Consider the following 25,871-nt stretch of genomic DNA (forward strand, 5'->3'; position numbering starts at 1 on the left):
CACATTGTTTTGTAGTTAATGCTTAATTATGGCAGTAAAATATCTGAAGCAGGCTAAATGAACAATAATAACTAATTTTATTGTTAATACACAAGCACATTTGTTGTGCAACAAAAATGAATTGCAACACTGCCTGATAAGACAATGTTTATTTTTGAAGAATATTTAAATTGTGAAAACAGACAGGGAGATACCCTACATACCTTGCTACACCAAGGCCAGTCCGTTCCACCGTAATTGTAGGTAATTTCATCTCCTTCTTTAAAGTCTGTTAAAGCAAACAGACAAATATGTGGGCTTCCATCCACTTCAGTCTTCTTCATTCTGCAATTTGGGTGCTTGTGGTCATCGTTAACCAGCCTACCAAAAGATCCTCAATACTTAATACACAACGAGAGTAAGAGAAAAGTATTCAGTGACCGAATATTCGACATCAAATTCTACAAATATGAAAGCTCTGCACAGAATTTTTATTGTTAACGGTCAGATGTAAATGTTTATGTGGACAAATACTTTACAATTGCAATTTTCAAGTAAAATGGAATCAGTCAGACTGGGATCTTTCAGTCAATACACACTGCTAAAACTTAACTTTCTCTGGACTGATGTATTACACCTCTAGCTTTGATGTCTTGTCACTCTTTGCAGTTATATGATGCATGGCATCTGTGAGGGGGCTGATCCTTCGTGGCATTTTACCTCTAAAGAAAATGTTAATATATTGAGATTTTCAGTCCCTACTCAGCAAACACAAACACGCTTTCGACGAAGTCAAGCGAACCCTCGCCGTTTAAATGAAAGCTACAGTTAGTCGAAAAGAGGCTTGATCATGATGGAAAAAAAAATCATCGACGTCGAATATACGTAGAAAAGAAGCTTGAACAATGTTAACATTTTTGAAACGCTATATTACTTTGAAATAATGCGGAAAAAACTGATTAATGAAGTTACTGCTGTGTAATTTCAAAGAAATATATCTACATCTGATTGTTCATTGTTCACTAAGATTTATTAATTTTTTTACAGGAATACGAAATCTCTTGCATACGAAACCAAAACATACGTAGCTAAGCATGCTCATGTGCAGATATTGTCCCTAAACCATATTGATTTCAATGTATAGGCTATATCTTGAACTGGTATGTTTGTGTTATATATGAATGGATTGTTAAGTACTCTAGGCATTTCCATGACATGTAAAAATGTTGTTTATTTTATATACCTGAATAAAAGATTCTGAAGTCACAATCCCTTCGTTGCTAATATGTGGTCGAAATCATGTTTAATAAACACGTGTAGGTGAGGAGCTAAGAGTTTCCCCTCCCACACAGGGAAAACAACATCTTTCCCACTGGAGTTCATTCTGTCTCACAGCTTCATCAGAGTGGAGCCGGAGCAGCAGAGCTGGGTCCTAACTCAAGGCAAGTAATGTTTTTTCTCCTTATCTTTACACATAGTTATAAATCTGTTATGTAGTTTAATTAAATTAAATCACTAACCCTCTTACCCCTAAGTTCCCACAGTATTATGTCCCATAACCCTATATTCCCCACAGAAACAGCACGCCAACCCTGAGTTCCTGGGCCAAAATCAACATTTTAATTTTAACATTTTTAGGCCTTGAAACAACTTATAATAATGTATTTGTGTAATATTACTTTGAAAATGAAGCAGTTCAGTGTTTTTACTCCACATAGAGCACAATTCTTAACTAGAGAAATTACGTAAAAATGCTCGCTAAAATCCTTCTACTCATTTAGAAGTACCATACGAGCATCAGCGTGGTCAATGCCTTTGAATAAATTCAAGTAAATAATAAATAAATAAATAAATAAATGCATTTTAGCACAAAAGTCAAGTTTCTGGTTATAATCAGACCAGCAGGTGCTGTTTTCACAAATGCACAGAAATGGTCCCGTTATGACTCCAGACCCCTGCTGTGTCAGTCGCACTGGTTGATGCTGAAGATGGAGACGGATCAGGGTCTGAATCAGGAGAGTTTGCGTCTCTGTCAGTTTCGGTTTCAACATCGCCTGAACTTTCACTGCTGTCACTATCTAGAATCCTCGCTATCGCCTGTGTAACTGTGTATGTTTTCTTTCTTTTTTTTTCCCCCTCACTGTTTTAGATGTACCTGTGTTCACTGTAGGTATAACTTTAGCTGGAACACGATTAGCTTTTCGCTTTGACATTTTTAGTTCACTTCTACTATTACACCTATATTCACGTTTGGATCACCTTCATTGTAATGCCGGCGTAATGTCATAATCACGTCCTGACGTCATGAACCTTCCGGGTTAAAAAATAATAATTAAATAAGTAAGGAATCATAGCAGAGTAATGCCGGTACAACGGCCTTACGGGGATAACGTTTACACTGTAAAGCCGCTATATCGGCCTTACGGGGATTTGGCATACGACCAAGCCGGTATATCGTCCTTACGGGAATAGATCAAAGACGGGCAAGCCGGTTTTTCGGCCATACGGGGTAAAAGGGTTAAACAGCGCTTCAGCTATATGGTTTAAAGAGAAGACGGCTAACTATCGGTTAGCCCTAAGATTAAATCTACCGAAAATTATTTAAGTTGTGATGTTGAGAGTAGATACTTCTTTTGAGTAAAATCTAACATGTTAAAGTTCAAAGCACAAGGTTTACTTTCCTCTGGACCTTTTTGTTTTTATTTTTATACCCATTTCCCCCACAAAAATGTTAGCTTTCTAGCTAACATGCTACTGAACAGATTAGTTTAGCACAGCATGAATTTTAGCTAACATGAGCTTAAAATGGACATTTCTTCTTTAAATCACAACAATTTATCTGAAGTTGTAAATAGCTGATTTTTTTGTATGCTTTTTAAAGTTCTCAGTGAACATATTAACTCTAGCTTGCTGCTACCTGAAGTTCAGTCAGTTAGTTACACAAAATGGCGCTGTCTGTCTTACCTCAGGGGCTACGAGCGAGCACGTTACTGCTGTGGTTCAGCACCGCTTTCTGAGAGAAGTGTTTTATGTGACTTGTTAAGAAGTTGTTTGTCATCAGAATGAGCGTTTTAACCGTTTAACAGAGAAGGTTTTCTTACCAAAGACATTAAATCAGCTCTTCACTTTATTGCTGTGTGCCTCAGTGTGTTAATTCTGAGGGGTATAATTCAGAAAAACTGTTTTTCATGAGTTTCCAGTACTACACACATACTAAAGGGGTGAGTATCACAAAAAATACCAAAAATACCTTTCCACAGTCTTTATGAGCTCTTGTTTTAATATTAACCATTGAGATGGAAAGTTTACTGTTTTCTGATATGTATGACTTTTATGAATGAGGTGGACATTCACCCTCTCCACAGGATAACCAGACATTCAATGGCCTAGATGGCAGTGGAGTTTTTACAGAGATGGACTCGTTCCTGGTGTCCACCCCTGTGCGTTCTGTGTGAATACTGTTGGTTCGAATTTAGCCTATTACCCAAAAACATTTAAAATTCAACTTAGAAGCCAATACTCACATCTACCTCTGAGACCAGTTGGAGATAGAAAAAATACACCAGCCGTGAGTGAGAAGAAGCAAGGGTCCAGCTTTATTGTTTCATTCCACCACACGAGATCCACACCGATGAGAATTCTCAGAAGTGATCCCCATATCCTGAGCTTAAGCTCCAGTATTTATACTGTATTTACACACTAGATAACCCATAGGTTTCCAGAAAAGGCCTATTTCACTTACCGATAGAATTGAAACCAGGGGTTTTAATTTACACATAAAATCAGAACCCAGGCATTTCCAACAACCCAGGAAACAAAAACCCAGAGTTTCTAGTTACCTAGGTTGTCAAAAACCAGGATTCTCATTTACCTAGGTTGTCAAAAACCAGGATTCTCATTTACCTAGGTTGTCAAAAACCAGGATTCTCATTTACCTAGGTTGTCAAAAACCAGGATTCTCAATTCCCTAGGTTAAAAAAATGACGTAAGCAAGACGACTAAACAACCGGGAGGGACCTTGGTCTTATCGTTATCTCGAGAGGGGGGGGGCAGCCACCCTTATAACTGGCTTTCTTCATGGTTCTCTAAAAATTAAGGCTTTCCTTGCGAGACGAGAATCTTCACCATCTGAATCACGAGTAAGTTATATTTTCCTTTTTTTTCCTGTATTTCTCGTTTATAATTTATTTTCATATTTGCACTATATTTCTTATTTTATATATATTTATACTACTTGAAAAGCGGTTTACTGTACTTCCAACTTCTTAATATCATTACAGTTCTACTGTCCTGCATATCCTACTATTCTGTTTTTTATAGAGTTTCTCTATTACTATAAGATATTATTAAAGTTATTCATGTGTGTTTATGTATGTTGTGTCTACTTGCCCGCCCTTGACTGCACGAGTGTGTGTGTGTGTGTTTTTAGCACTGCTCAGCTCGTACACTTCTTTTTGACTTTTTTTGACTATTACTGCTCTTAAATTGCTCGTAATTCCAATCTGTCAATGTCCGCCTAATCCCGCTTCTATGTGTCTAGGTGCCCGTTTTTCCTTCTTCTCCCTTATGTTTATTTTATGACATTTTTTATCCACAACAATACTTTATGCTATTTTTGTTAATATTCATAGGTCAGATGCATGACAATTTGTCACAAAGATGTATTCTGTAGTTAATAAATAGTTTGTTCATATTGCAGCTCTTACCACGGCCTCTCAAAGCTCTCAGGGAGTTAGAGGATCTGAATGTGTCGCAGGTCTGAATTTGGTGTCGCAGGAAGTGTCGCAGGAAGCAGTGTCCCTCAAGCTGATGCTATTTTCTTCTAATCTCTATACTTTAAAATGATACTTTTTTTTACCTTTACAACGTGTACAAATATCACTGATACTACTTTAGATAAAACAATCGTAACGTTGCACTGTCGCTAAGTTTTATTGGTTCTTACAAACATCCACGACTTGCTTGTAGCCTGCTAGCATCACCTTACCTCTAGCCTTGTTTACATTTCACATTTATCTCATTTACCGCTGTTTTTTAAATCAAATATGTCGGTTGTTTCTCCGCTTTTGGGTGCAGATGAGGACTCACTCGAGCTGCATATGGTGCTGCTGGAACTGGAGGATGTGGAGATACAGATCCGTGACCTACTCAACAAGCAGGCCCAGCTGCTGGAGCGAAGAACCGCGCTGGAAACATCTTGTGCTTCTGCCTACACATCCAAGGTAAGCACGCAGTGTGGTATTACCACTCCCAGCCCCTCTACGCCTTGTGTTTCTCTGTGCAGGGACCGTGCACCCAAGACTTTTCCAGCCGAGGTCTCAGTCACACCGGCGCCGACACACCGCGGACCTTGGGTGCACCAGCAGCGAAAGGCGAGAGCCATACCCCGGGTGAGGACCTCTCCAACCAGGAACTACTTCGCCCCTCTCCGTCAGACCAGACCAAACACTGTGATCGTCGGGGACTCCATTGTGCGAAACGTCCGCATCGCTTCAACAAAGGGTAAGGTGCACAGGTTCACATTGTTTTTCTGGTGCTTGTGTCCTTGATGTCACTGCGCAGGTACCCGGGATCCTGAAGAAGGATGAGCGTGTTGGAGTGGTTGTGCTGCACGTGGGGGCAAACAACATCAGGCTGCGGCAGACGGAGGATCTGAAGAGGGACTTCGCCAGCCTGATCGAGACAGTACTAGGCAGATCACCCACCACAAAGATCATCGTCTCTGGACCTCTTCCCTCATACAGACGTGGAGCAGAAAAGTTCAGCAGACTTCTTGCTTTGAATGACTTTCTTGGTGTGTGATGCAGGGGTTCCCAATCTTTTCCAGGGCAAGGCCCCCCAAATGGCTTTAACTTTTGATCGAGGCCCCCCTTTTGCAAGATGTCTTTAAAACACATTAAAAATACAAACTTCTGAATATATCCCCCTTTTTTTACATTGATGTTTTGCCTGTTTAGCAATTAGAAAGTTAGGTATAGCAAATGTGATTTTAATATGTATTGGTACAAATAACATGTTATAATAATGCATCTATATATATATATATATATATATATATATATATATATATATAGATGATGTATAATGAAAATATATTTATTTATTTATTTATTTATTTATTTTCCACACCAAATTGTTGAGGCCCACCTGGCAGTCCCCACTTTGAAAGCCACTGGAGACTGCACTATACTAGACTATACTATAGAGACTGTTTCTGTTCCCCGAGCTATACAAATACATAGAATATTTCGGAATGTTTGTTTTAGTAACCTAATTAACATAAAATTAGATCATACTGAATGCACATCCAGCACCTTTAATCTGAAGCTAGAACTATTAAACATTAGATCTCTTGCGTCTTAGGCTCTTATTGTTAACGAAATCATTACTGATAAGGGATGTAATTTAATGTGTTTAACGGAAACTTGGATTAAACCAAACGAGTACATAGCATTAAATGAAGCCAGTCCTCCTGGATAAAGTTATGTACATCAGCCTCGTTCAACTGGTATGGGAGGAGGTGTTGGTCTCATCCCTAGTCAAAATCTAGGCGTCACACAAAAACCTAGTCATAAATTTAATTCTTTTGAAATTCTTTATACCAGTATAAGTTATGTAGCCACAAAAAATAAGTCAATTCCTCTAATTCTTATTTACAGATCCCCAGGGCCATATACTGAATTTCTTAGTGAATTTGCAGAATTTATCTCAGACCTGGTTGTTTCTGTAGATTTAATCGTCGTGATTGTAATATTCATTTTGATAACCTGGAAGACCCTCTGAGAACAGCGGTTGTGTCCATCTTAGATTCAGTAGGGATTAATCAGAACGTAATAGGACCTACTCATAATGGTGGTCACACTCTTGACCTGATACTAACATACGGATTAAATATAGAAAATATTGTAATTTTTCCACAGTCTGAAGTTGTCTCAGACCATAATATGTATTGATCATAATATTTCCACCTCGCCTCGCTACCGCGTAAAACGTATCTACACATCAGCTACTGCACCGAGCTTCATAAACATCAATTAGATTTGGATCACCGTCTGATCCAATAGAACTCGATCAGGTGACTGAATGCTTAGAGTCAACACTCTGTTACACGCTAGATAGAGTGGCTCCACTCAAAAGGAAAATAATTAGAGAGAAAAAATTAGCACCCTGGTATAACGATTAAACGCGAACCTTAAAACAGACAACTCGACAATTAGAACGTAAATGGTGGCAAACCAAATTGGTGGTATTTAGAACAGCATGGAAGGAGAGTCTACTGAACTATAGAAAATCTCTTAGTGATGCTAGAAAAGTCTCTCTCTGCACCTTAATAGGAAATAACAAAAACAATTCCAGATTTCTATTTAACACGGTAGCAAAATTAACTAGGAATAAAACCACTACAGAAATAAGCAATCACAATCATTACATAGCAGTGAAGATTTCATGGAATTTTTCATTGGTAAGATTGAAAATATTAGATGTGAAATTCGGGCTATTAAATTAAAACCAGACAGTATTATAACTAACCCTATAGAAGATAGTATAGCAATATCAGATGAACGTTTAGAATGTTTTACTCTTCTTAGAGAGACCGAACTAGCTACATTAATTTCTTCAGCCAATTCATCATCTTGCATACTAGATCCCGTACCTACATGTTCCTTTAAACAGATTTGTCCTGGAGTAATTTAACCACTTTTAAGTATAATCAACTCTTCCCTTAACACTGGCTATATACCTAAATCACTTAAATTAGCAGTTATTAAATCCGATACTTCGGTACCAAGTCGGTACCAACAATCTTAAAACGTGAGGGTACTTGTATTACTGCATTTCCGTGGTACCGATTGTAACGAGGTTGTGATTCTTCCGGACCTGATGGGGGCAGCAAATACACGCAAGTGTTTTAGTCAGTCCACAAATGGTGAAGAACGCCTACAAGCACATGGGAAAAACTACAAAAGATTAGCTTAACTTTAAGTTTAGCTCCACCCCGACTCGTTGAGAAGAAAAGAGAGGAAAGGTAGTATCGGTTTCTGGTGTGCAACCGATGCCATCGTTCATTTCAAACAAAGCGAGGAAACTCCTGGAATTTGGCGAAGCACCTGAAAGACGGTCCTATATTATGTTTGTTTGAGGCAGCTGCATTGTGGCGTGAAACCAGCTAACGTTATGCTCCATGTAATGTTAGCGATAGCCAGTTATTTTATTAACGACGCTAACGCATTGCAGTGTTATAAACTACCTCCTAATGGTCCACCATGCATCTCCATTCAGCCCGGGTCCTGTCAGATACATGTAGCCTCATGTCACTAATAATTATTCACATGTTCATGCTTTTAATAAATCTTTTTATCCTGACACCATATCAGTGAATTTAAACTAATGCTTGCATTCAGAGTATAAGAGTGTGTGTGTGTGTGCATGCGTGTGTGTGCGCACGCGTTTAGGAGTGCATGTCCACTCATTATCACACAGTGTTTGATAACTAAAATACCCCCCTCCCCTCTCTCTCTTTTTGCCAGTATCAGCCAGAGGAGGATGTCCTCCAGGAGAGTTTTTTTTTTATTTTAATTTTATACCACACCGTGGTATCGACTTTGGTATAGAGTATTGTGTACTTTTGGTGGTATTGGTACCAACTACTAGATTTTTGGTATCATGACATCCCTAGAACAGTCCTCTCCTAGCTCAGGTCTTATTTGACCGGTCGTTATCAGTTCGTAGATGTAAATGGAGACTTCTCCACACATACCAAGGTTAAATTTGGTGTTCCACAAGGTTCTGTTTTAGGCCCACTGCTTTTTACTTTATATATGCTACCTCTAGGTCAAATTATTCGTAAGCATGGAATTAGCTTCCACTGTTATGCTGATGATACACAGCTGTATGTTTGCAACTGAACAATAACAATAAACAACAACTGAAGAATAGTGAAAAACTTCGCAACTGTTTTGTAAGTCACCCTTTTTACTGTTCACCCGGAGTTTGACTCAGAATAATAATAAATCTCAGAATAATAAATCTATATGTTTACATGAACTGAAGTTTTTGATCGAGGCCCCGATACGTATATTTACATAGATTTGAAGTCATTCATTACACAGGGAAATCCGCTTAGAGCCGTCACATTTAAAGGCTTCATTTCATCGTATAATATCCACTTAGAGCTGTTACATTTAAAGGCTTGCTTTTGCCGTATAATATCCACTTAGAGCGGTTACCATTACAAGCGCTTTACAGATTAATAACAAACTAATAACTGGAACTAATGAGCTGGGCTTGGTCCAGACTACTGTCCACCCTGTCCTCGATTTCAGAGGCTTTAAACTCAACCCAGCGCTCAGATCGATAACTATTTAGGAAGCCTGACTCTGCTATTTATAACCGAACTATCCGTTACATGGTGAAGCTAGTTACAGAAGTCGGTATAACACTAAATATTCACATGACATGACAACTACCGAAGCATATTTAATATATTAGCTTCAGTTTATTAACTTATTGTGGTTACTAATGTGCTGGATTGATTGAAATGAACGCTAACTCTGGCTAGTAAATTCCGCTAGCATAACAATTACTTTAATATTGCGATTAAATTATAAATAATGTCTTAAAGTACGGAAATAAAATTTCAAACTTATAAACTGCAAATAATAATAATAAGAATAATAACTTAAGTTTCGTTGTATTTGGTCTTGTTGCAGCAGTAGAATCACTCCTTAGGGCAATGGAAAGCAGCTGGTGCTATTAGCCTGTGACAGCCAGGGCAGATGGGAAATGTAGTTCTTTTCCTACTTCCTGCGTGTTGTTTACAAACTATTAGTGCAAAAAACTACACTCCGCAATAACCCGATTTAAAGATTTCGTTTTACTGTTTAGACATTTTAAAAAAGCGTAATTTCGTTGTGTGAAAATTTAAAGACTGAAAGTTTAATTACTATTAGGACTTATAATTATGTGGAAAACAGGATAACTATCTGTTCTGATTTATTAATGTTTAGCTTATGCTAACAAGCTAACCTTCTATCAGTCTAATTAGGCTTTAAACTTACCAGTCGTTTTGTACACTTACATTTTCTGGTAATTTTAACTAATCAAATATCAATATTAATGCCTAGTTGAACAAAACTTTAAACATCTTACCTCTTTGCTTTAAAGCTGCTTTAATCCGCTAATAGGTAATAGATCTAACGCGCATGTGCAGATTACCCACAGTCCTTTACTAAGTGGGTGGTACTATAATTTGCATAAATTAGTCTTGCAGAGGGTGTGAAGCGGTTGGCCAAGCCCCGCCCACAAAAAATACCGGTTCCAGACTAAAGGAGGCGATATAGAGCAAACCGTTCACACCCACAAACGGTCCAGATCATGCGTAATGGGCCAAAGCTAAAAATTCGTGAGGCATCTATTTACAGCCTCCTGAACACGTTTCAATGGATCATCCTTGTGAGGACCTGGATTTTTGTCCCCGTAATGTTTTTGGTCCTCATGAGGTTGCTGTGTAAACATGATGGTGTCCCCATAAAGTGATAATTACAAACACACAACCCTTCACTCACACACACCCCCCTTCACTCACACACCCCTTCACTCACACACACACACCCCTTCACTCACACACCCCTTCACTCACACACCCCTTCACTCACACACACACGTTCACAGACAGCTTCACCCACACACCTTCACAACCACTCACTCACACACACCACACACACACACACCTTCAGTCACACTCGGACGCCTTCACTCACACGCCTTGACGCACATATATTCACTCACACACATTCAATCGCAAATAGTTTTGCTTGCAAGCTCGAAATTAGGCAAACATAAAAAATTTTACAAATAGGATTAAAATTTATTGTTATTTGTAACCTTATAATAGGAAATACTAGACAAATCTGACTATATTAACTGAAAATTCAGTTAATCCTGTGCTATATTGAAAACACATTATTAAAACATTATTTGGTGTTTTACCTTTGAAATTAATTTATTTTCGGAAAATATACACTCATTTCAAATCTGATGACTGCAACACACTCCAAGAAAGTAGGGACAGTTGACTGTTTACCACTGTGTAACATCACCTTTTCTTTTAATAACACTTATTAAGCATTTGGGTGCTGAGTGAAGACACCAGTTGGTTAAGTTTAGCAAGCGGCCATGTTAGCACCCGCATTCTCTGCTTACGCAACCATGCGCTTGTAATCCAGGTAGAACGTGGTTTGGCGTTGTCCTGCTCTGGATGGCAGATTATGTTGCTCCAAAATGTGTACGTATCTTTCTGCATTAACACGCCCCCATACCATGACAGACGCTGGCTTTTGGACCTGACGCTGATAACAGCTCGGATGGGCCTTTTCCACTTTGGACCAGAGAACACAACGGATATTTTGTCCAAAACCTATTTGAAATGATGACTCGTCGGACCACAAAACACGATTCCACTGTGCTACTGTCCATCTCAGATGAGACCGAGTCCAGAGAAGTGGGCGGAGCTTCTGCACAGTGTTGATGTGCGGCTTCTGCTTTGCATAGTAAATCCAAAACTTGCATCTATGGATGCAGCGGCGAATGGTGTTAACTGGCAAAGATTTACCAAAGTATTCCAGAGCCCATGTCAGGATCTCCATTACAGATTCATGACAGTTTTTAAGAAGTGACGTCTGAGGTATCGGAGATCACGCGCATTCAGAAGTGGTTTTCAGCCTCGACCTTTATGCACAGAGATTTGACCGGATTCCTTGAATCTTTTCATTATATTGTGTGCTGTAGAAGGTGAAACACCCAAAATCCTACCGATTTGTCTTTGGGGAATGTTCTTCTCAAAGTGTTGGATTATTCACTGAAGCATCTGTTGGCAGATCGGCAAGCCTCGACCCGTCCTTGCTCTTGAAGGACTAGGCGTTTTTTGGAGGCTGCTTATATACTATGATTAGACGATCGCCTCACCTGTTTCACATCACCTTCTCTTTTCAACTTCTCACATCGCTATTAGTACTAAACTGCCCCTTTTTGGAAAGTGTTGCATGCATCAATTTGAACATAAAGTTTATCTTCAAAACAGCTATGCAGGTGATTAGGTAAACATCAAATACTTTGTCTTTATACATTTTTTGTTTAATTGTAAGTCAAAATACATTTACAAATCACTTCTCTTTGTTTTTATTAGCATTTTCAGAATTGGGGTTGCAGGTAATGATAGATCATTTAAGCCTGGTGTCTACATGGTGTCTATGTGTATTATATACCTATTTTTATAATTATGCTTTATATATGTATATCAAGTGTTCACATTAAATCAGTGGTGTTAAAATAAAACCGACCTTAGAGGGTTTTCTATACAAAATAGTTAGGGTATCTCAAAAGTCTCCATACAATGGGGAACTAACACTTTTTAGTGTACATAGTTAACTTTAACTTTTCTAGTTTATATATATATATATATATATATATATATATATATATATATATATATATATATATATATATATATATATATATATAGTCTGATAGCTTTTATGAATGAATTTGACAACTGTATTGAAATCATTCTCATGGCTGAATCAGGAAGCTGTCGCAACGTTCCAGTGAACTTTAACCAGAAACATGGCAAACACATCACTGTTGCAGAACAAAGTTAAAAAGACAAAGTTAAAAAAGAATGTTGCAGACCAACCAAGAATGCATGTCCATGAACATCCACTGATGAAGGCACACTACGTTACTGGCAAACATAGAGTCCCCTGTCTATGGAGACATTTGGGACACCCTGTCGCAAAATGTTCATTTGTGTTAGGTGTCTTTTATGTACACTTGAATTTTGTGTGTTGGGTTGGGTGTGTCTGTGTGCTATCTGCTCATGCTGTAAAAGTGTTCCTGCATACACTCTTATCAGTGTTACCATTGAGCGTGTCAAGGAGATGGAGTTGGGCAGGTAATAAATGCACTAACTCTTCTGAAGGGTGTATATTAAAATACGTTCACCCACACTTGCATGCAAAAAATTGTTAAATTCTTGGTTAGGCCTGGAAAACCACTATTATTAGGAACTGCTGTATCCAGTTGTGATTATATATACAAATGACACTTCATAGTCTGTCAGCCAATTTATGTGGGTGGATTCCAGATTGCAAATTTGCAAGGATGGCAAATTATCGTTTATATTACAAATTGGATTATCCATGGCTATTCTCAATAGGATTCAAATCAGGGCTTTGACTATAGAACATTCACCTTTTTATTTTTAATCACTCTTGCATTGATTGTGCCTTGTGTTTGCTCTATCCAGTCTCCCTTCAAATTTGAAAAGAACCCAAGGTTCTGAGGATGAAAAGTGTCTCCAGAGCAAGATGCTGCCACCACCATATTTCATTGTAGGCATGGTGTTAACTGTAGGTATGACCTGCACACAGTGCTTTGAAACTTGCCCAAATACAAAAAAAAGAAGCAAAAAATACATCTACATCGAGAGTCACTATAGACTTTTGTATGGGTCTTCTTGATTAATGGTTGCTCATGAAGCTCTTCAAATGGTTGTATGGTGCACCTTCACTCTCCTCTAATCTGTAACTCCTTCAAAGTGACTTCTCTCACAAGTCTCTGTCTTGTTTTTGCACTTGATTTTTGAGGGACAGTCTTGTCGAGGTTCTGCTTGAGTTGTGTCAGGCAAGTTCCACTTCCTCTCTATTGGTTCAATCAGTGCTTACTAGGATGTCCAACCTGTAATATATAATTTTACACCCTTTTCCCAAGTTATGAAATTATATTACCTTATCTTTAACTTCTTAAAAATGCTCCCTAGTTTTAATTTTCATTGATTTTCTTTTAAATACGTCCTGACCAATAATTAATTTTGGCTTTGAAAAGTCACTGTAAGAGAACATGAGTTTGCAATAAAATTACTGACAGGAAGAATATGTGTATTTATCTTTTGTTATTCAGAAAAATCTGATAAATTCCAGGGGAGCTGAGTACTTTTTCAAGCCACTGTTTATTAAAATGCAGACATAAATTTCTTTAATTGATCACAATATAATTTAAAACTCTAGAGTCACTAACTCTGCCAATCAGGCATGAGGCTGATAAGTGACGTATTATTCACTGTGTGGGTTGAATGGGTGGGAGGGAGACAGATACTGAGCCATAAACTGGTTATATTGAAGAGCTAAATTTACCAAGCTGAAGTTGCAGTGCTACATTTGTATAATCAGCTCACTAACACCTCAGCTCACTTACTACAGTAAGACTCCAATACAGGTTGGTCTGTTCTTTGACTCATTCAAACCTGCTCATTCCTACTCCCTTTATCTTTTCATAGCTAGTTTTTGTAACGTTTAACAACTAAACAAGTCATAGGTTCTTTTCACAGTCTTCTGGGCAGAAACGCTGAATACTTTGTAATCACATATTGCACTCAGACACTTTCTGACTACTCAGTGAGAACATCTCTGTGAAATTCTCATTCCACAAGTTTTGTGTTCAAGTAGTCAGAAGTCTATGAGAGCTCTAATAAATGCAAATTGTAATAGGACTATATGGCCAGGAATTGTTAATCTTTTAGTTGTTTCAGTACTTTTCTCTGAATGTTTTTGCTTTCACTTTCTGTGAGCCTTGTTGTGTTCATCAGAAGGTCTTTTTTATACTTTACATTTTGCTGAGACTGTTCTGAGAACTTTGAGTCCCTGTTGAAACTAACAGTCGTGTATGTCAGGTGTGGCAGTCATGTAACATTTTCTAATGATCAGTGTATCTCTAAGAATCACATGTGACCTTTGAGACTAAGGGTGTGGGGTAGTTAATCATGTGCTAGATAACTTTACTGGAATTTATGTCATCATATATCATTAGTATATAAACACACATCTGAAGTAAATGTAAAAATTTTATGCCCTACAGAAAAGTTCAAATGGCATTGGTATCTGAATTCTTGGGTCATCTCACACTTGGCTTTGGAGGGGTGAGTGTGGAAGAATGTTTTGAAATATATATATATATATATATATATATATATATATATATATATATATATATATATATATATATATATATATATATATATATACTGTAATACTGTGCAAAAGTTTTAGACACCCTATTTTTTTATGAACATTGTTATAGATTTTTATTTTATGACTTCTACATTATCGAGTCAATAAAAAAGCATGAGTTTGCTAGCACAAAATTAAGTGTTACAGAAAAATATTTGTATGTCAGTAAAGAAAGCAGCGTATTAAGTGATAAGAGACTCTCTTCAGACAAAAAACACAATTATTTTTGAAGGCATCTTTGATCTACAGCATTTATTTGCATTGCATACAGACTTTATATGCATATATCTATCTATCTATCTATCTATCTATCTATCTATCTATCTATCTATGTGTATCTCTGTGCGTATATATACAGTATTTCACAAAAGTGAGTACACCCCTAAGATTTTTGTAAATATTTGATTATATCTTTTCATGTGACAACACTGAAGAAATTACACTTTGCTACAATGTAAAGTAGTGAGTGTACAGCTTGTGTAACAGTGTAAATTTGCTGTCCCCTCAAAATAACTCAACACAGCCATTAATGTCTAAACCGCTGGCAACAAAAACACCCCTAAGTGAAAATGTCCAAATTGGGCCCAAAGTGTCAATATTTTGTGTGTCCACCATTATTTTCCAGCACTACCTTAACTCTCTTGGGCATGGAGTCACCAGAGCTTCACAGGTTGGCACTGGAGTCCTCTTCCACTCCTCCATGATGACATCACGGAGCTGGTGGATGTTAGAGACCTTGTGCTCCTCCACCATCCGTTTGAGGATGCCTCACAGATGCTCAATAGGGTTTAGGTCTGGAGACATGCTTGGCCAGTCCATCACCTTCACCCTCAGCTTCTTTAGCAAGGCAGTGATCGTCTTGGAGGTGTGTTTGGGGTCGTTATCATGCTGGAATACTGCATACTGATCATGCTCTGCTTCAGTATGTCACAGTACATGTTGGGATTCATGGTTCCCTCAATGAATAGCCGTACGAGTGCTGCCAGCATTGCTGCAGAGGTTGAAGGAGTGGGGGGTCGGCCTGTCAGTGCTCAGACCATACGCCGCACACTGCATCAAATTGGTCTGCATGGCTGTCGTCCCAGAAGGAAGCCTCTTCTAAAGATGATGCACAAGAAAGCTGGCATACAGTTTGCTGAAGACAAGCAGACTAAGGACTTGGATTATGAGACCAAGATAATCTTATTTGGTTCAGATGGTGTCAAGCGTGTGTGGCTGCAACCAGGTGAGGAGTACAAAGACAAGTGTGTCTTGCCTACAGTCAAGCATGGTGGTGGGAGTGTCATGGTCTGGGGCTGCATGAGTGCTGCCGGCACTGGGGAGCTACAGTTCATTGAGGGAACCATGAATGCCAACATGTACTGTGACATACTGAAGCAGAGCATGATCCCCTCCCTTCGGAGACTGGGCGGCAGGGCAGTATTCCAGCATGATAACAAGCCCCAACACACATCCAAGACGACCACTGCCTTGCTAAAGAAGCTGAGGGTGAAGGTGATGGTCTAAACCCTATTGAGCATCTGTGGGGCATTCTCAAACGGAAGGTGGAGGAGCACAAGGTCTCTAACATCCACCAGCTCCGTGATGTCATCATGGAGGAGTGGAAGAGGACTCCAGTGGCAACCTGTGAAGCTCTGGTGAACTCCATGCCCAAGGGGGTTAAGGTAGTGGTGGAAAATAATGGTGGCCACACAAAATACTGACACTTTGGGCCCAATTTGGACATTTTCACTTAGGGGTGTACTCACTTTTGTTGCCAGTAGTTTAGACATTAATGGCTGTGTTTTGAGATATTTTGAGCGGACAGCAAATTTACACTGTTACACAAGCTGTACACTCACTACTTTACATTGTAGCAAAGTGTCATTTCTTCAGTGTTGTCACATTAAAAGGTATAATCAAATATTTACAAAAATGTTAGGGGTGTACTCACTTTTGTGAGATACTGTGTGTGTGTATATATATATATATATATATATATATATATATATATATATATATATATATATATACACACACACACACACACACACACACACACACACACACACACACACACACAGTCATGTGAAGAAAGAAAACGTACACCCCATGTAACTTGTTGACTTTTTTGACATATTTAGACAAGCAGACATTTGATCATCAGTGCCTATTAATACAGTTGATATGCTTGAACAAAACCACAAAGAAAATTAAACAGAAATATTAATAGATGTAATATTCTACTGTGGAAAAAGTAAGTACACCGCAACCTTTCAATGGGATTCAAACTAAACTTTGACTAAGCCATTCCAAAAACCCTCTATTTCTTCTTTTTGAGCTGTTCGTTGGTGGATTTGCTAGTGTACTTAGGATCATTATCTTGTTGGAAGGTCCACTTTCGGTTCAACTTCAACATTATTCCAAAAGGCCTGGTCTGCAAAGGCTTTTTCCTGGCACACCTCCCATGCAGGTCAAATTTGTGCAATCTCCTTCTGGTTATAGGAGCATGCAAGTTGCAAGACTTGCTAGCAGAACCTATGATGAAATTTTGGGGTTCTTGGAAACTCATTTTTAGCATCAAACAGTTTGCTCTTGGGCTGAATTTGCTTGGATGGCTGGTCCTGCCCTTGTGGCGATCGTTTGAAATCTGCGCCATTTGTAGATTATTTTCCTTACTGTGGAATGATGTGTTTCAACACTTTAGTTCTTGGTATGATGACACCACACAATTCAATAACAAAGGGAACACCAGACACTAGATATGAGAGGGGTAAGTAAGACAAGTTCCACCTGCACTCCCTAAGCAGGTTCTAATCACTGGCACTCAATCTTCAACAACTGATTATAATTTAATGGATTTGAAGGTGTGATAAATGTAGGGATGTACTTACTTTTTCCATGTAACTGATCTGTTTTTGTTCATTTAAGTTGTGAAAATTACAAAAAAATGTTGATTTTATATGGCATTTGATAAAGTGTATCAATTTTATTAATAGGCACTGTTTCAAAGAGGATCAATGTTTGCTTGTCCAAATATGTAAAAAAAAGCCAACAATTTCCATGGGGTATACTTTTATGCATACATACATACATACATACATACATATATATATATATATATATATATATATATATATATATATATATATATATATATATATATATATATATATATATATATAAGTATGTGAATTAGTGTATTATAAGTTACAGTTTTTATTGCTTAATTATTTATTACTATGTTGTTAAATCTAAAATAAAAGTTTCTTATCAAAAAACCTCAGGGAAGAGAACCTCGGTTCCCAACAGTGGTACCAGCTGTAAATTTTGATCCAGAGAAGGATGCAAGCTGGATTGACACAGCCACCAAAACCAAAGGTAAGAGAAACTAATTTGTTGTTTTACTACATTATTGTTTCTGACTGCTTTGCCCCAGTGCCTAGGTTTCAGGCCTTGCATACTCTAATTGATTACACTGAAATGAATAAAATACTTTTCCATCACCTTCATTGTATTTATTTCTCTGTCTTCTGGAAGTTTGTATTATCTTTATGGTCTAGTATACTTACACAGACAATGTTCTCAGAGTATGAGTCTGACTTTGTATTTAGATTTGCTTGCTCTGATGTATCTGATGTGTACAATTAACATAACATGCAGCATTCCTAATGGTCTTTGTTAGTCTCTAGTTGAAACCAAACTTTAATATTCAAGTTTATATGGGTTACCTTTTACAGTCTGTAGTATTGTCGCTCAACAGTATGCGACATACAGAAATGACTGACAACGTACGTATCTGAAATGTTTAGAACAACTTTTGTAGTAGTGAAGATGGTTACATCTTACATAGGTGTCATGAGCCTCACACTAGATTTGTACATGAATCTTAATAAATTCCCTCTTCCTCTATTCCAGGTGTGGATGAGGCCATAATCATTGATATCCTAACAAAACGCACCTACAGTCAGAGGAGAGAGATTGCATTTGAGTATGAGAAGAAAGCAAAAAAGGTACAGTGTAACAGAAAAAAAGTGATACTTATACTTATATAACACATAGCACACTTTATATATTTATATATATATATATATATAAATAAATAAAACACATAGCACACAGACAAATATATATATATATATATATATATATATATATATTTGTCTGTGTGCTATGTGTTTTATTTTTATATATATATATATATATATATATATATATATATATAAATATATAAAGTGTGCTATGTGTTATATAAGTATAAGTATAAATATATATATAAGTATAAATAAATATATATATATATATATATATATATATATATATATATATATATATATATATATATATATATATATATATATTTACAGTGCTGTGCAAAAGTCTTTAGGTTAAGCTTTAGGTGAAAAGGTGCAGGTGGGGAGGTGCAGAGCATGGGTGTATGGGTTGCGGTCTTCCTGGAGCGGGGCATGACAAATGGGCTGAAGCCTGGCGGAGGTCGAGGGAGCCAGTGAGAGGTGTTGTACAGCCAGGGAGTATCTCCTTGTAGATCATCATCGTCTGTGTCTCTGTTTTAAAAAAAAAAAAAAATAAAATAAAAAAAAAAGGGGCAAGAGATACGAATTACTGTCTCTGCTGCGCCCTTTTATAGCTGCTCCTCTTCTCTCAGATGGTGAAGAGAAGCCGCTCCAATTATCCGCTGCCAGCCATGTGTGTTTATGCCGCCCCGCCTCATACCCATGTACGCTCTTGCTGTCCAAAACAACCAGGGTGATGAAACGGCTCTGTATGTTCAGCCTCCTGCCGGCAGTTGTGTGTGTGAGCTGCAGGCCCACCGTAACATTCATTTATTACTGTTAACTGCTCTTCATAGTATTTTTTTAATGGAGAAACTTTTAATTTCATTATTTTGAAGGCATCTTTGCTCTACAGCATTTCTTTGCATGTGCCTAAGACTTTTGCACAGTCCTGTAGCTCTCTTTTATCCATTCAGTGGTATCCAACTCTTGGTGATCTGATGGACAAAGTTCCTCCAGTGATCTCAGTCCTTTATGGCATTCTTTAGGTCTTTGAACCACCTTGATCTTCCAAACACCTTGATCTTGATCTACCTCTTTTCCATTTTCCTTCCATTATTCCAAGCATAACGTTTTTTTTCCAGGGGGTCCTCTGTCCTCATTATGTGACCGAAATATGCAAGATTCCATTTGATCATAAATGATACCAGTGAACATTCTGGCTTGAGTCAGTCTAGAATTGATTGGTTTCTTTTTCTGGCAATCCAGTGAATGCAAAAATGCTGCCGCCAACACCAGAGTTCGAAGGAGTACATTTTTTGACGATCACTTTCCTTGATTGTCCAATTTTCGCATCCATACATCGCTACAGGAAAGACCATTGCTTTGATGATTTGTAATTTTGTTGTCAAAGAGGTGTCCATGGACTTAAGCTGTCAGGATCACCAGCATCAATTGTTCTCTTGCTGATATTTGTTACTGACTGCAGTGGTTATAATAACAAAATTACATTAGCAAAACCTATGCTGCAAAGCGAAGTTGCACTTTGATTCCCTGACTACAACTGGTAAAAATGCCCCTCAATTTGCAATTTCAACTTGTCAGCTCAGGTTAGTTTTCTCAACTACCAGTTCCTTCTCCGTTTATGGAGTGACATCGAATCAACATGGCCGCTCACACTGTGAAGGGTTTAAAGCCCCCCTTCTATACTTAAATTAGTATTGGCTTTAGATCATTTCATATACACACAACATGCACATTTTAACAACCTTCCCTTCAGAATATGGCTTGAAGCTGATGCGATTTCTTGAGCACTAATAAAACTAACCTTCAGAGCAACAATATTCTGTTCATGAATGCAGACAGGCTGTTGCTTTTTGAGAGCTGCAATTGTGTGTCGATTGATTATTTGATTTTTTTTTTATTGTCTTAATTGTTGAACTCAGGCAACAATATAACTGCCATCCTACTGGACATTAGTTTCTGAACATTAGATTTGGCCTTATAATCTAGTAAACACTGAATGAATAAATTAGCTTTTATTCAGCATTTAGTTTTACCATACCCACTCTAAAAATAAAAATCATTCCAAAATATTATACAAATAATATCAACATATTTATATCTCGGAATTTTATACTGTAGTTTGGATAATTATACCTCTCACCTCATCTTTGTTTGTATCTAACTTTGACAACTTTGGTATATAACATGTTCAAGTAGCTGTACATAAATCTTCAGTGATACCAACAAACTTAAATAAAATAAGATTTAAGCCAGGCAAAAACTTATTAAATAGCACCGATGAGCCATTAATATACAGTTTAAATTTATTGTGTGTTTGATTGTTGCAGGACCTGATTACTGCCCTGAAGGGTGTGCTGTCAGGCTCTCTAGAAAATGTTGTTCTTGGCCTATTGAGGAACACAGCACAGTATGATGCCTTTGAGCTCAGAGCTTCAATGAAGGTGAGTTTCAGCCCTCACAAACGGTGTATGGGTGCCAGCTTTGTACTTCATAGTGCCAGTGTCACTTGCTCAATACATGTGCCTGTGGAGTTAACTCACATTTAAACCCACTGTACAAATACAACAAATGGTGCACATAGACAAAGCCCCACTCTCATGACTGAGAGAATAGTTTTAACATCGCATCGGTTGCTTCCACTCCATTTGTAACTGTTAATTAATTTATTTATTTTACATTTAATAAAAAGATTATTGCACAATATCTACAATATCTTGTGGCATAATTTATTACGATATCAATATTATTTTGTCAGATTGCCCAGCCCTAGTTATACTGATCTTTATGTTTAAGGGAGTGTTATATTGTTTGTAGGGTCTAGGCACTGATGAGGAGAGCTTGATTGAGATGGTCTGTTCTCGTAGCAATGAGGAGCTGGTGGAGATTAAAAAAGTTTACAAAGAATGTAAGTGAAACTCTTTCTGTTTCTTGGCACTTGGAAAATGGACCTTCTCCTCTTTCTAGGACATGCTGCACTGGTGCTTTCACGCTAGCCAAATATACACGCAATTGTATACATGCAATCCTGTGGGAAGCAGATGGAAAGTGGGTGGAATGTTGCTACTTTTAAAAAGTACTGCCACTGGCATTGTTTTGGCTTTTTTCTTTTCTTTTTTTTTTTGTCACAGTGAGGTGCTACCAAGAGTTTAAAAAACAAACTGGTTTGGATTTTTTTTACTTCTTGGACCGGAATAGGAGCAAATATGAGATTAAATATGCTAATCGGGAGAAAATTCCATATCGATATTTAATGTTCCAGTGTAATTAGATATTTCAAATGTATTAGTTTTAGGACATTAATCGGTATTTGACATCATGGACTGCTCCCTCTTTAATGGTGTCTGCATACTATAGTCTACAGTACTGTATATAGATTAGCATACACTGTATAATACAGTCTATAGTCACACAAGCACTGCTTTTCTCAAAATGTTCTGTTTCCAAAGCAAACTCTCTGCCTCCTTCTCACCATAGACTAAATGTTAGCCTAAATGTTTTGTTAGCCTGTTGCTATCTGGGTCTCAGTGGTAGCATTGTTATGGTAACAGTGCCACATAAGGCCTTTTTTCATATCAGCACAAAAGGAGACACTTTTCTGTTGAAAAAATGTTTAGCATGAAAACAGCCTAGCACTGAGAGGGCTATGAATTGAGTAGACTTTGTGGACTACTTTTGCACTGATGCATTTTGCTATAGCAGCCTTGGTGTCAGATCTTAAAAATCAGTGTACAGGTGCATATTTGTGGTTTTTTAAAAGCAGGCATGGCAGCCCTGTCGAACTGCACAAATAAAATAAAAAATAAAAAACAGTAAAAAGCATAAATGCAACCAACAGAGCAGGGGTAGTGTTGGGTCATTAAAAAAAATCTGATACAAGCCAAAGAAGATTTTGCATATTTGAGTCTTATTTCAACATTTGTGTCCACAAATGCAAAAGAACGTGCTGATTGTGTTTGCCCAATCCGGGTCCTGTGCTCAATTTGTGCAACCCCTGCCTGTCATGCATGGCACAAATTGGGTAACCACACAGATATTGGACCAAACTGCTGGGCAGTGGTTAAGACATTGGGCTACTGATCGGAAGGTTGTGAGTTCAAACCCCAGCACTGCCAAGCTACCCCTGTTGGGCCCTTGAGCAAGGCCCTTAACCTTCAACTGCTCAGATGTATAAAATGTAAGTCGCTCTGGATAAGAGCATCTGCCAAATGCCGTAAATGCAAACAAGCATATGATATATAGATATCACAGACAGAGGGAGATCTCTGAGGAGTTCTGTTAGGACGCTCACGCAGCCTGGCTTACATCCTGAAACCAGTTTCAAAGCCATTAAAACATGCATTGTTAAAAGTATATAGCCAACATACACCATTGTGTATGAGTGTGCATTTACATGTGTTAGAAGGAAAGTTGAAATATATCCTTAAAGCATAACCTTTTTACCTGCTGATAGTGTTCAAGAAGGACTTGGAGAAAGATGTGGCTGGAGATACGTCTGGTGATTTTTGTAGGTTGCTGCTGTCTCTGGTTGAGGTAAAGTAAATGAAAAGTATATTCACATTAACATTGATCTATTTGGCGCACTTTTATTCCAAGGGATTTTCAATGGAACAGTAATAAGTGAAAGCTGGGAACCTTGCTCAAGGGACCAAAAGTCCAGTGCAACACAGCTGTGCAAAATATATACTGATCAGAAACTCCAAGTGCTATCTCTCTGGTTAATTATTCATGTGTGTGTGTGTGTGTGTGTGTGTGTGTGTGTGTGTGTGTGTGTGTGTGTGTGTGTGTGTGAACAATACATTTTAAAGGCTAAAAGAGAAGACCCCAGCAATGTAGTGGACTATGAACGGATTGACAATGATGCCAGAGTGAGTATTATTCAGGATGAAGCATTTCAGCAGTAAGATGCTTCTGGAGAACAAATGTTCTCAGAGAAGCAGTGTAACAGATGTGGTGTAATGATGTGTTTGAATTATTGTAGGCCCTCTATGAGGCAGGGGTAAAGAGGAAGGGAACAGATGTGGCCACTTGGATAGCAATTTTCTCTGAAAGGAGTGTGCCACACCTCCAGAAAGGTAAAAAAAACAAAAAAAAACAAATTGGAGCACTATTTCATGGCAACCTGCCGTGATAAAAATAAAAATAATAATAATGCAAATCTCTTTCTTTTTCTTAGTGTTTGAAAGGTATAATAGCTACAGCCCATATGACATAAAGGAGAGCATTCGAAAGGAGGTTAAAGGAGATCTGGAAAAATCCTTCCTTACATTGGGTAACTAGTGATATTTGCCTTTCCTGAACATTTGCTTACACATCACAATAAATTTAAAATAATAGAGACATGAAGCAGATACTTGATGTGTAAATGGAGTATCTCTATCATGTCTTATTCAAACCAGTCACAAGCTGTTTTGTGAGAGATTGTATATTTTTGGGAAGCCCGGCTGAAAGAGTTGTCACAGGGCTAGGGTGAAAGAGTACCATCTACCACTAATAATATAATTTTCCTCCCCCTCTCTCTTTAGTGGAATGCTTTGAAAACAAACAGCTTTACTTTGCCAACAAGCTCAATGACACTATGAAGGTAAGCGTCTTTAATCCGAGTGGGGTAGTTGAGACATTTTAAATGCTCTATGTCGCATGTGCATTTGTGATTACATCTATTCAAATCTACATATACTGTATGTATCTAGAGTAAAAGCGTCAAGGAGAAGGTTCTGACTCGGATCATGGTTTCACGTTGTGAAGTGGACCTCATGAAAATTCGCATGGAGTTCAAGGCGCAGTTTGGAAAATCGCTCTACCAGACGATCTCAGTTAGTATACATATGTAGTACGTCTCTCTCTCTCTCACACACATACCAACACAAACACTAACACATCTTTCACATATCTTATTTTCTTAGGAGCACACAAAAGGTGACTACCAGAGAGCTCTGCTAAATCTGTGTGGAGGAGATGATTAGCAAGAAATGTAATGGTGGGAAATGTAGCGATGCTCTGATTACAGTCACAGTATCCAAACAGAACAGTGAGAACATATAAAGAGCATTCATAGCGTTCATCAGCTCTGGTTTATTGATATTCTGAATTTAATTTGTGAGTATTAGCCTTATTTGAATAATGATGTTATTTGTCAGACATGCATTCCTGTCATTAAAATTGTAGGAGTAAAGACAGCTCCAAAGATTTCTATTATTCATTAAAGTGTGGTGGTTAAACTGTGCTGTTCTTAATAAGTGCACCACAAGATGCTGCTAAACAATTACAGGAATCAGTACAACATTCATATGGCATGCAAAGCAGACTGTAGTTTCACAGAGTGCTCATGTCTTTTTATTGTGATATTTCAATATACGGTAAATATATTTTTTGAAATCTGAAGTAACTGAAAGCTGAATATTTAAAACCGAATTATTTCATCATGTAATGATTCAATTAACAGGCTCTCCTGGAAATTAATGCAAAATCAAGCAAACTCAGCCATATTCAGAGGAGCTTACAATTTTTTTTTTAATTAAAATGTGACGTCATCACAATGTGCATTCAGCCAAAAGCCCTCTTCGATTCACGTGCGTCGAACATGTGTACAGCTAAAAGGTCTCGATTACCAACAAACATCACTGCGAAAGACGGTGCAAAACTATTTCGTGCAATTGCAAATTCACTGATTCAAATAGATTTCTGCAAAAAAAAAAGAGCTTGCATCACAAATTCTGAAAAAAGCCGCAGCAAAATTGAGCATTTTTGGCCGTAATAATCACAATAAAAGTCTGAGAAATCCTGTACGGACTGATTAAGTCTCATCTAAAAG

The 25,871-nt window shown here is 37.8% G+C and overlaps 2 protein-coding genes and 1 long non-coding RNA gene across 6 annotated transcripts in view; 2 read left to right on the forward strand and 1 right to left on the reverse strand.

The window, feature by feature from the left end:
• The window catches only part of elp4 (elongator acetyltransferase complex subunit 4), a 16,328-nt gene extending 13,860 nt beyond the window's left edge, over positions 1-2,468 (forward strand). For both annotated transcript variants that reach the window (XM_047158278.2, XM_047158281.2), the window contains one exon: positions 1,332-2,468. In XM_047158278.2, the coding sequence (XP_047014234.1) occupies positions 1,332-1,415 (84 nt within the window). In that variant the 3' untranslated portion in view covers positions 1,416-2,468. The remainder of the gene's footprint in view (positions 1-1,331) is intronic.
• Positions 1-23,747, reverse strand: part of LOC124628584 (uncharacterized) — a 25,513-nt gene extending 1,766 nt beyond the window's left edge. For 2 of the 3 annotated variants that reach the window (XR_006983173.2, XR_006983176.2), the window contains exon 1: positions 204-1,365. This is a non-coding gene — a long non-coding RNA (uncharacterized LOC124628584). Of the gene's footprint in view, positions 1-203; positions 1,366-23,500 lie in introns of those variants that run through there. The other variant, XR_006983175.2, reaches the window with a different exon arrangement.
• Positions 14,138-25,274, forward strand: anx2a (annexin a2-a). The gene is given in 13 exon segments (NM_001201169.1): positions 14,138-14,250; positions 14,890-14,950; positions 18,308-18,401; positions 18,939-19,033; positions 21,388-21,501; positions 21,875-21,965; positions 23,511-23,590; positions 23,866-23,925; positions 24,039-24,132; positions 24,234-24,329; positions 24,583-24,641; positions 24,751-24,873; positions 24,964-25,274. Coding segments are annotated over 12 exon segments (1,017 nt in total). The 5' UTR covers positions 14,138-14,250; positions 14,890-14,899; the 3' UTR covers positions 25,024-25,274.
• Positions 25,275-25,871: the final 597 nt, after the last annotated feature.

Source organism: Ictalurus punctatus, chromosome 10 (genome assembly GCF_001660625.3).
Source record: "Ictalurus punctatus breed USDA103 chromosome 10, Coco_2.0, whole genome shotgun sequence".
Classification (NCBI taxonomy): Eukaryota; Metazoa; Chordata; class Actinopteri; order Siluriformes; family Ictaluridae; genus Ictalurus; species Ictalurus punctatus.